The 12,983-nt window shown below is 34.5% G+C and overlaps 1 protein-coding gene across 4 annotated transcripts in view; it reads right to left on the minus strand.

The window, feature by feature from the left end:
- Positions 1 to 12,983, minus strand: part of CNKSR2 (connector enhancer of kinase suppressor of Ras 2) — a gene marked incomplete at both ends in the record, with an annotated part of 208,891 nt that overhangs the window by 136,605 nt on the left and 59,303 nt on the right. For all 4 annotated transcript variants that reach the window (XM_081326802.1, XM_081326801.1, XM_081326800.1 and 1 more), the window contains one exon: positions 5,872 to 5,931. In XM_081326802.1, the coding sequence (XP_081182928.1) occupies positions 5,872 to 5,931 (60 nt within the window). The remainder of the gene's footprint in view (positions 1 to 5,871; positions 5,932 to 12,983) is intronic.

The raw sequence follows: 12,983 nt of genomic DNA on the forward strand, positions 1-12,983 counted from the left end.
AGAAAAAAGAAATCTCACAATGTAGCAAACCAACTGAATCCATAAGATATAAGGATGGAGGTCTCAAACTTTCTTTACCAGAAGCACTTCACATCCTATTCTTTCTTCCAGTTTTGGAATAGTGATTTATTAATTCCTGTTGCTACCAGCTATATTCTGGGAGCTACTCACTTGATGAGTATTGCCTAACCCTGAGTATATGAGAGATAGCCTTTCATACCCTGTGCTGCTTTTCTAGTAATTAAATGTTTAAAGAATAAAAAGTAGAAGTAATTTCAATATTCCAGCCTCCTGATCATGTAATGTACAGACACATCTAGAGGACAAAATCCTTCTTCTCTCATGGGAGGCAGATCAGTTTTAGAAGAGGAAAACAAAGTATAAGCTTTATTATACAAAATGAAAGATTAAAAGTTCCTTTTTAACTATAAATTTTAGAAATCCAAATGCACAAAATATAAAAATATAAACTACAGAGTTGCCCAAATCATGATGGTATAGCTGACAATTTTTTAAAAAAATGAAGAAAAAGAAAGATAATCCAGGGCCCATAACAGACCACAAAATGTTGTTGGTTTGATATAAATGAGCATTAACTATTCCAACATTTCTTTAAAGGAAAAAAAATCTGACTCTTTAGTACTACACAGTAAACATAAATCAATCTTGTACAAATACCTAGCTAAATATTTTGCCACGAAATAGAAGAATTCCTGCAATGCATGTTTCCTCTGCACCAATTACCTGACTTCTCCAGATTGTTGGAAATTTAGTGTTCATCATGGGCTCCTAGGAAAATGATAAAACTCTGCACTCTCTAACGTCAATACACATATTTTTAGTAACCAACCTTCGCTATCTCCCATAAAAGGAAGGTTTGTGTATATCATTCTGTACATGACTGAAAACACCTCTTACTTGCTGTGGATGTGTACTGAATTATAGCATGAAGGCTGGCTGCCCTCTATGTGGATTAATACCTGGTATGAGAGGCTGGAAGGCAAGTAATCTTCACAATCATATCCACAAAGAAACATTAACATGATCATGGTTTTGTGAACAAAGGTGGGTGATTTTCAGTCCTCTATATTAACCATTTCAAAGCCAACTCCTTGACATCACTGATTTTCCCTCCAAGGGTAAAGGAAGTGCTGAGCATATCACATGCATTTCATTTATAACAGACAAACTAAGTGTATCCCAAATGAAAAGGCATTTTGAATCCTTTTTGAATTCCACAGTTTATACAATAAGGACATTTAGAAGAGAAAAATAAATGGAAACCACTCCCAGCATGCAACAAATATCAGAACCACTTAAGTTGGATATACTATATTAAAAGCAAAAGGCATTTTCTATAGCCTCCATAACATTTCTTAACAATAAGACACTAAGACACATCATTTTCAGATAGCCATAATATATAATTTTTTAAACTTTATTCCACTTATTCTAATCCACAAAAACACAAATATGTTTCATAACAATATCGCTCCAAAGAAAATTCTGTAAAATTCATAATACCAAAGCTTCTATTCAATTTCTTACAGACATTTCCTAGAAGGGAGAAAAACCCCATTTGAAGTATGGGCTGACCATAAGAATCTGGAGGTTCTAACCCCCCCCCCAAGGTTTTCACCCAAACAAGTTTGTTGGGCTCAGAACTTTAACTGCTTCAACTTCATGTTATGACATCTCCCGGGGGAATAAACTTCCTAGCAGATGCTTTATCCAGGCTGCCACAGTACAATAGTGCATCTCATCTTGGCGGGCACAGGAGGCGGGTGGGTGGGGGTGGGGCGCTGCTGCAGTCACAGGTGCGAAGGGTGTTGGCGGCGGGCTCCCCCCCGGGGCTGGAGCCAGTGCGGCTGGTGCTTTGGGAGCAGCAGAGCCCACTCTATATGGCAGGGCTGCACGGTGCGGGCAGCGGAGGCAGTGCGGGCCAGGTGATGTTTCAATCTTATGATTTTGAAAATATATTTTTTTCTATTGTAAGTTTCCCCAATTGCATACAAATATTATATAATTGGTAAATAAAGATAGAACATATGTTAAATATACATCAAATGATAATATGCTTCCCTACAAAGTCAATTCTTGCTCAATGACAGACCAAGGAGTTAACTCGGAAAGGCAAGAGGAAAATATAGAAGAGATCTGTGGGGAAAAGCCCACACTGATAAATTAAAAATCTTTGTGGTCTGCAAAGGAAAGCTGGTGGGCTAATCAATGATTTGGTGACTAGAGGAGCATCTACAGTGTTGAAGTTCGTGGTCATGGTAAGCCATGGAGGCACTAGGCAACATTACTTTCAGGGCAGTGGTGGTCATTTTATTACTTTAAAAAAAAAGCCTGCGCTCTGTCGAAGGGTGCTTGGTAGGCTGCATGTACAGGCCTGGTCTAGAATTTATTTTGGAGCATTCAACTATCTAGAGCAGGCATGTCAAACTCATTTTGTTTGAGGCAAGTTCTTATAAAAGAATTGCCATTAATTTGTTTTAACAAAATAATTTAAATCAATTTTTCACTTGATTTCAAATGAAATGAATTATATTAGTTGACAATGAGATTTTTTTTTAGTACAATTACCAAATGCAATAAACTGGTTTTAGGTACCGGTATATGTTACTGGAAGGAAAAAGCAATCCCTGCTGCGTTACTGATCCCAGAGAAACATTTGCATGTATGCAGGTATCCTTAGGGTGCCATAGTTATGGATGAGAAATATTGGTTGCAAAGTTGGCATTTCTGGATGTAATACAGATATTTTGGACTTATTTTTGTTTCTTTGCATGTTTGATATTTTTAAAAAGGCATATGCTACTGACTACGCTTATGCACATATGTAACATGATCACTGCTTGTCCAAAATTTTACTATACAGATAATACCACCAGAAATTATTTTAGCCTTTTTAATAAATGTTGTTATTGATGTTAAGCTCACCAGGGAAAACATCATATATTGTTATGTATATACTAGGTAAATTATTTAAAGACTGAAGTGCAACATAACTAGATTCTAAATAATCTATTTTTCAAAACACACAACAGTCCAAACAGTAAAAGTAAAGTCCAAATTAAGAATATTTCATTCTTAAGAATTGTTTAGATTCAAAATAGTTTTCAAGAGTATTTACAAAAGATACTATTTTTTCTAGAATCAGCTAAATTAGACATATTACATTGAGAAAAATGTTTCTCATTTCTTTCCTGTTACCTTTGATTTCATTGCAGAGATGTTAACATAAGAAATAGATTATTTTATCTAATTTTACCTTCCAAAAGACAGAAGCAGATGAAAAATATGAGGTTCTTTCCTGTTGGCTTTTTTGAATTAGCTGTTTTAGATTCTAAAAGTTTAGTTCCTAAAAAAGTAATCCTGTAAATAATTTTAATGTCCTCCTCTAGTGCAGGCTCTTTTATGCCTCAAGGACTTCAACTCCCAGAATTCCTGAGCCAGCATGGCTCAGCTTGGAAACCTCTCCCTTTCCCCTCAGCATGGCTGGCTCAGGATTTCTGGGAGTTGAAGTCCACTAGTCATAAAAAAGAGCCAAATTGCTACTCCTGCAATAGGCTTAGGAAAGCCAATAAGGGAGCTGGGTGTTTTTTATTGTTTTTTGTTTTGCAAAAAAAGGTGCCAGAACGCCGTTCTGAGCGTTCTATGAGAAAAAAAGCCCTGAGGCACCCAGAGAAAGAATGTGGAACACCTCAAAACATCTCAGCATTCTCAAAATACTTCAGGAAGTTCTGATTGGCTGAAGACGGACTGGTCATGGGGAGGGAGGGCTGGGAAACCTTTCTGCATCTTTTGAGCATGGGAAACCCAGAGCTTGCCTGACTTTACTCCAGTCAACATCTATTAATAAAAGAACCTTTCACTTCAACCAAATGGAATACAGGGTCTTTCTTTCCTAATGAATCAGATTGGAGCAGGTCTGGTACCACGGCCCAGTGTGTTTCATATAACACAGAAACACCAGATCACTTCATTCTTTTGCCCTACAAGCACCAGTCTGGCCCACTTTTTAACATTTTTTTTTTGCCAGCCTTTCTTCCCACACCAAATTTGGTCCCATTCAGTTTGAATATCAGATGCTTATTATGCTATTGGACAAAGTCCCAACTCAATTTACATAATTTCTTCTCAAGATTTTGCCAGGTTAAAAACAATAAAAAACACCCAGGAATTCATAAAGATTTTGCCAGGTTAAAAACAATAAAAAACACCCAGGAATTCATAAATATATCATTGTGCCTAAAATTACTATGAATTATTTTGATTAATTAATGATTTTGAATTCTTTAAATTATGATTGTATAGCAATTTCTAAATTACAATAGATCGATTTTTCTTATCCACAAAAAGGATAACTGTACCTAAACTTGTTTAATTATACCAATAGCTTCCTGAATGCTGGTGAGGGCAATTTATTACATTGGACTTCAAAAACATAACTTATTTCTGCCCAAATATGAATCTATTTCTTTCTGAATAAATCTATCTATTATATATTATGGATATAAGCAGTGCGTTCCTTTTTAAAAAAGCTTGTATTTATCAAGAATGGGTGGATATCTTATATTTGTTATATATATTTTAAGAGATGCTGACAATAACATCTTTCTAACAACTGTTCATGTAAACATGTTGCTAATACAGGATTTAGCCTTTCAAGAAACAATAAATACATCCTTTATCCAAGGATTTCTCATTCTGGTAAAATGTACTGATTCAGAAGAAAAACAAACAAATCTAACAATCCATATGATTCTTCTACAAACAAATATTCACACACATAGTTGTAATTCTCTACAGTCCCATTTAGTTTTGAATTCTTATCAGTTTTGTTTAGTTTCATATATATCCATCAGACCACTCATGTAATGTGTATGAAGGAGCAACCCAGATAACCTGATCTGATATCATTCCCACCCTAAGAAAAATGTTAACCAAGTAATATAAACCAACAGAAAAAAGAAAAATAGATTGGGCATTCATCTGTATTGCGCTGACCTAAAAATGGGGCATTAATAGCCCTCTCAACTACTCGTGAGGATTCAAATAATATGAAAAGGTGAGACAACTGTAGCAGCAAGCTTTAACTCTAGCTTACATACATTCAGTTAAATACATTCTGGTGTACAATTGTACAGGGAGGGGATCCTTCTAGTTTTTGTAAGCTGGAAATTAATATTTAAACAAGGACCTTCCATAGTAAAATAAACTGTATGATGGTGCTAAGATGGTTGTTAAAATAGTTTATATTTAGAGATGTTAGGTCTTTATCAAAACTGAAAAGTCTGATCTTTCTTTTAAGAAGACAATGTCCACATCATATAACAAGCCAGATTTATCTGTGGATTGGTCAGCCAGTCATAGGATTTAGGATACTGTACTGTATGAATTTAGTGTAAAAGGAACTTGTGGAAAAGAACATTGTCATAAATTTAACCTGAGCTAGAGGCCCTTCCATTGTTTACTCCCACTGGAAGTTTCCAGTGTACTTCATTTGCATGATACAAATTAAAGGTAGTTATTCTCCAGTGTGTGGTATGGGAGTGAAGGAACAAGCTGTAATGTTTTATGCATGAATTAATGTCAAACCAACCTGTTTTTATTTGAACTCCACAAGTGAATTTAGATGAGAGCTGGAGAGTTTTTGAAATTCTAACTACTGCACTATATATTTACGGTGGCTATTATATAGATTATTACAGCAGAGTATCCATGGGTGAGCTATGGATGAATAAACAATATAATATATTCTTGATCCCTTGCAATTAAGATAGGCAATCACAGGGATAATTTAATCTAAAGTTAAATTTAAAAATGCTCCAGATCTCAGCAAAACGTATTATCAATACTTACATTTTCTGTTGTTCCAGTAATTACATGGAGACCATCATATGTAGATTTAATGTACATACCCTAAGAAAAAGACATCATGGGAAAGAATTTGAAAAGTTTTTCCACACTACCATCCAACATACACTTCTCATCTGTCTAAAATTCATCTGATGACAGTTGAGTGATACAATGGAATACTACTCTGAATAATAAAATTGATTCCATCCCGTTTCTCAAAAGACACCCAAGATTGATGTATACTAGATGTAAATTATTTCAAATTTGTTTGCAATGACTCATCATCTGGCTTAGATTTGTGTGATATGAAGCAAATTCTCAATCTTCAGGCAACAACTGTAATGAACCATGGAATTATTTAAAATAATTCCATATGACACCATTTTCATGTCTACTCCCCTGGAGCTGGACGCATAGTCTCACATTTATAAGTGCAATCTATCGGTACACCACTACAAACTATAAAGGCAATCCAAACTACAGGGCAAATCCAGATGTGTACTGAATCAAATCAGGCATAGTTATCAGATGTGTCAATCACTTTAAACTGCACAACATATGGTTTCAAGGTAGCAGGAAGCTATCTGGGGTTTCTTATAATTATTTGAAGTGATAACGTCTTTAAAAATCTGAAGTTTCAAGAAGTCACCATGAAAGAAAATGGAGAAAGATTGTAAAAGGTCATCTTTTCATGATAAAAGATGGGTCAAATCCTCTCAATAAAGTAAGAAACATATACTGATTTCATAGGATTTAATATATAATATTTTAATAAACATATTCATTGAAATATGCTGATTGAAACAAAAAATAGGTAATTATGCAACAGAAAATTACTATAAAGCATTTCAAATCATAATCACTGAACTATTAACAGTACTAACAGGATCAATAAAAAGGCTTCTAATATATTTATTTTGCAAACTTATAAATTTGATTCAAGAACTGTGTGAAATTGATGTATAATCAGTTGATACACATAATTTAACACTGAAACTTAGTAAAATTCTCAGTAGGTTAAATGTCTTTCAAAATTAACAATTAAGACAATCCTATAAAATACCTTAATTCTGTGAACTTTACTGGAAAGTTTTGTTTTTTATAATTTACAGTGTTCCCAAATGTTCAAATGAATATAATGTCTACAGCGAACATAAACTTCCAAATTCATGCTGATACAAACATAGGTTATATTTTTCCATTTTAGGTTTTACAGTACCCATTGATACATTTCTTAAATGACAGATCCAGTCTATCTCTATGGTTTTAATATTTTTAGATGCATAATTGGTAGATAGGTCTAGAGTGCTAGCTGAAGAAACTCTGTTTAACTCATGATTATCATCTGTTGAACTAAAGCATCTATTTATCTGTGTTTTTATACCCCTGGTAACTAGAAATGACCAGACAGAACTGAATCTCCTGTTGATGGGGGGAGGAATACTAAAGAAGGTATGGTAAAAACTTTGAAAAAAGTATTTTCATGTATCATCTCACATAATTATAATCAGTCTCCAACCTTTCTTTAATAAACAAGACTCTCGAATGATAAGTATGGATTTACTTTTAGTTGTTTTTTTGATGAAAATGATTAACTAAATTTGCACCCTTATTTAAAATCTGCTTTAAGAACACTTCCCATAAACAACTCTTTTCACTGAACCCTGTCAAATTCTCTTCCTGAAGAAGTTAGCTTCACATACTCTTTATTCAAATTATCTTGGTTAAATATATTTTTATCTACTTTATTTTTAAGGAGTTTTTTTAACTATCTCTGTTCTTTGTGGGATTTTTAAACCTTGTTATTATTATCAACTTTTTTTGTTTTTCTGGCTTAACACAGTTATGTGTCTGACTCTTTGTAACTGCAACTATCCATTAGAAGAAAATGCCCTCTGCTCTGTGTTACATAAACAGTTTGTAGGGATATAGCTTGTTAGCTCAAATAAATAATAAAATAAAATAAAATAAAATAAAATAAAATAAAATAAAATAAAATAAAAAATATCCTCCATATTATTTATACTAATAGTTAACTGGCTTCCAAGATAAGGATTGTTTGCTCTTGAATATATAGTTAAAACTACATACTTATTTTCTATCCATAAAAACTGTCATTTTGGTTTTTCTTTTTTTAAAAAAAGAGTATTTAGGAAACTGCAATATGATTTTATATAGTTCTTGCTGACAGAACTTCCTTTGGTCTTATTTCTTGATAATTGCCCTGCATCAAGACTTGACAGAGAATTTTTCCCTTGTTTCCCCTCCTTTTAGTTTTAATGGGGGTTTGATTTTTTTTGGGGGGGGGTGTCTATGACAATTTGCCGAGGCCAACTCCCCATAGCCAACTTGCCATGGCTCATCATGTCACAACTGGCCAACTCGCCACGAGACAACTTGCTGCAGGACAAGAGTTAAACTAATATCAAAGAAATGATGGAATGAAATAATTAAAGAAAGGAGCAAGAGGAGGGACAAAATGAAATGTAAATGACAAACATTAAAATATTTTTAATTTATTTTAAATAATTAAATTGAATTGTTAAATTGTTCCAGGGCAAGTTAGCTGTGGTGAGTTGTCCCGTGGCAAATTCGCTACAGCGAATTGTCCCATTCCAGATTTTTAAACTATTCATCTGTGTGTTTTATTACTAGTAGACCTAGTTCTTTTCACTTTGCAGCAAAATATAACTCCAAGATCTTTCAAATTTGCAATGAAGGTTCATCTTCCTATTCTGTAGAAATGTTTTGTTGCTATTTTTTTAGAAAACAATTGTTATTTTGTCATGTCAGTGTTAATTTTAACGTGAAATGGCCCACTTTAGTCAATAGAGTGTAGACAGTAAATAATACATTTTTATTTATTGAACTCCTGGGGAAAAAACAATCAAATTCCTGTCACTGTTAACATTTTTTTTCATCTTTTCTATGTTCCTTCTGCCCACATATCACTGCACAATGTCTGGTTTATAATGATCTAAATAGGAAAAACTACAATAAACTGTCTTTTAGGTGTTTTCATATTTAGTTTTAAAATGTGTTTTGTTGCAATGGGAAGTAGGGATGTGAAGGGTGCTCGAGTTTACCAGCGAAGCTCCATTCATACGAATGAAGCTTCACATGCCAAGGCACTCTGCTTGCACAAATGGAGCTTCATGCACAAGTACAAGTGCCCACAACTCAAGCACCATCCTCTCGTGTGAGTGGACCATGAGTAAGTGCAAGTGCTTGCCTCTCGTGTTGAACACAAGCACCCCCTATTCGTGCGCAAAGCTACATTTACATGAGTGGAGTGAACATGCGCCCACTGACTGCCGCACCTGCCACTCACACCACCACCACCCGCTAGGCTGGGTTGCCAAGCTGGAAAGGTTGGGGACTACTGACTTAAAAGAAATGCATTTGGGTGCTAAAATTATTGCATCTAAATTGAGTTACATCTAATATTTTGAATTACTTGGTACTGCAATGTGAAGACTCCAAAGATAATCTAGTGCAGGGCTTTTCAACCAGTGGTACGGGTACCACCTGTGCTACATTGGCACCTAGCAGGTGGTACGCGACCATCCTAGAAAAGTGGTAGTGGAGAGGGGAATGAGCTGAACCGGTGGTAGATCCGCACAAGCCTGAGCGAGAGATGGCTGGAGCTGCAGGGCTGTCAGGGCTCAGCGGAAGCGCCAGGATCCACCTGGAGCTTGGCGCTGATCCTGGTGCTTTTGAGCCCAGAAGAAGAGCCGATCAGCTGGAATGTTGCAGCATCTCCAGGGTCTTGTGATTTACACTCAGATGCTTGGCAACTGATTCATATTTATGATGGTCACAGTGTCCCAGGATCATGTGAAGTGACCAAAACTTGCTGCAACCACCCAGCAGAGGGGAGGGATAAAAACCAAACACTCCCCCACACCACCCCCGCTGCCAATCCTCAACAGAAATGCTTACAACAGTAAAAACCTCGGACAGGAGGAAGAACGTCGCCGGGCAGGCAGACAGGTATATTGCTCGGCTGTGGCTTGGGGGGGCACTTTTTTCAATGCCATTGTAACTTTGAACAGTCACTAAGCGAACTGTTGTAAGTCGAGGACTACCTGTACTTCATCACTTTTTTCCTTTTTTTTGTCATCAAGTTTTTGACACCTTGCTAGGTGACTGGTGGTACTCAGACGCTGCCATATCCTAAAAGTGGTACAATGGGTGAAAACGTTGAAAATCCCTGATCTAGTGTAACTATATAATGCTATTTTGAAGACATATTAATCACTTAATAATACATTTTCTAAGTTAGTTAACTAAATTGAGTCTAAGAAGAAATATTTTGAGTAAATGTTTACATTCTTTTGAAGTACATATCAATGATTTGACAAATTAACTTGAGACAAGGAAATTAGATATACCGTAGTATGCATCTACAGTATGTCACCAATTATATGCAGCCCAAATAATTCACCTATTATTTTTCTTATATATAGTTGTATGTTTTTTTCTGGTGGGCTGGTTACAAATGTTGAAAGAACTAATTTATATATTTAATTCTCAAAGTTTTTTGTTTTAACTGACTTAAAATTAATGAATATATAAATGGCAGATTTTCTTCAATAACTGTAGTTTTCTCCATTCACAAATATGTATGTCCTTCTGGGTTTTATTTCCTTTTTTTCCTCCCCCCTCACCCCATTTTTTATTGCGCACGCACACACACACACACACACACACACACACAGCCCCATATGATTCACCCTTGTCACATCACTGTGGCATGAGCTGCACCAGTTCCCAGTCTTTCCAGAAGCAATTCAAGCTGCTGGTTATTATTAAAGCCCTAGATCACTGAAATCATCTTTTCCTAAGTGTATCTGCCTGTTTCACCAGGTCAGATAGGATGGCAGTGAAGTCTCCAGGTCCCTTCCTTCTTCTTCACATTTAGAAGGACCTAGAAGCACATTTTCCATAGTAGTAAAAGGGATTGTTCATTGGATGCTTTGAAGCAGGATTGCTGAGGGGCTAGATTTGAGTTTTATTGTTTCTATTGAAAAAATAAAACCCAAATCTAGTTTGGATTGTATTTGGTTTGTTTGTACTTTCATTGTTGTTGTAAACTACCCAGAGTTTTGCTTTAAGAGAAATGGCCTTATAAATCTTTAAAATAAATAAACAATATATATACAGACACAGTGTGTTCTGCACAAACAGGTATACATCTTCTTCATGAAAAAGCTTTGCCCCACATAATTACACTCTAGCTAATGTATTTTACAAACCTTATGCCTTTGAATATCATAGCAAAGTATATTTGATATATGTATCAATTTTATGACATAATACTTCTATTAATCCAAAGAACATGTTATATTATTGTGAAGTAAACACATTACTTCCATAACATTCAAAGTGAAGAGGGGAAAATTTACATAAACCTATGCTCAAGATTAAGGTAACATAATGAAAAATAGAACAGAATAATCAATATATATTTTTTAAAACTAATTTTTAATTTTGCAAGAAAAAGACACACCAGTACATGCCCAAACCAACACACATATACACAGAAAGAGAGCTCTTATGACTAATTCTTCTAACTTTGGAAGGCACCATTTGTGGGCCACAGGAAAGGATCCTGGGCAATTTAGATATGAGGTAGAAACCACTGTCCCATCTCACCTCACACACATACCAGAGGAAGATTTAAGCTCTAATTACAATATTCATATGCCTATTTCTCTGCCTGATCCTACAAAATTCTTTGTTTTGTTATTGCTTATAAAAACAATATTTTAGACTTATGAAAGTTCAATGTTGTATAACTTAATTGATTTTACTAGTAAAATAATGAAAATAATCTTTTAAACATTTTAAGGTACACTTCAGATAATATAAAATATTTAACCATAGCTAATTATTAAAATGTATTACAATGATTTTAAAAAGTTAAAAAATTCTGACCTACAATTTAAAATAAATTATGACACTTAACACAATGCTTTAGAAGGTAAAACCCCAAAATTTAAGACATATAAGTGTCAAAACAAAGTGTGTTTACAGGCATTTGCACATATGCAATGAATCTGGTATGTATGTCTTGAAGGAAAGATTAGTGGCTCAGCTGAAGTATATAAAAAATAATTTGCTTTTGAAACATTGCAATCCCTATTATTTCACACATGTGAGAGTGAACAGGCAAATTCATTGAAACAATAAGCACTTGCTTTATCAACTAAGCAAACATTTTTTTTTCAAAAGCTCAATGCATTATGATAAAATCAGTGACATGAAACCTTCTACAGATATTTACATCTTTACCCAGCTGATGAAAAATTTCTATGAATTGATTACATATAAGGAATCTTGAAAGATTCTCCACCCAACACTTCCATGACTATTTCTTAAAAATTCTACAAGATCAAATACAAAAGGCTTTGTGTTCTGCTTATTAACTGTTAAAACATTCACAGATAATACATAGTCAATATACATATCACATTCAATACCAGTTGTATTGAACAAAAAATATCCAATTTATTTTTAATATATCAACCAAGTTCACAAATAAGTTTTAATTGTCAACTTTTTCAGCTTGGACTTTGCAGTAAATCTCATATTTCCTGGTACTTGACCACTTAACTTGATTCCTCAGGGTGACTTCATAGAAGATACGGCTCTGCAAAATTAAAATCTGTACTGCAGAGAAGAATGAAGCCATACACAACAGTTGATTGCCAGTAAAAAGAAGCAATGACTTTTTATACCCTTGGGGTTTTAAAATTATGCTTTCTTCCTCACCCATTGATGGATACTTGTTATAGTTCTTTTTAGCCTTGAAACGGTTGTTGTACTTCTACACAATGGTCATTTTTGCCCTGAGAACTATTTAAAGCCTTAATCCTTACACTGATATCGCAATACTTTTGGTAGGAATTATAGCAGAAGAATAATATACTATATAATTGAAACCAAATTGCATTTGATCTTTTTATATGGCTTGAGCAATTTGTTCCTTTCCTTCTTGCCATTACCATTTATTATTTGGTCCAAGTGTAACATCAACCATAACATTAATTTCATTTGCCTTTATTTCTGAAACTGTTATTCTTCTCGTATATTAAGAAACTTTATCCATA

Source organism: Vipera berus (assembly GCF_964194415.1).
Source record: "Vipera berus genome assembly, chromosome: 4".
NCBI classification, from domain to species: Eukaryota; Metazoa; Chordata; class Lepidosauria; order Squamata; family Viperidae; genus Vipera; species Vipera berus.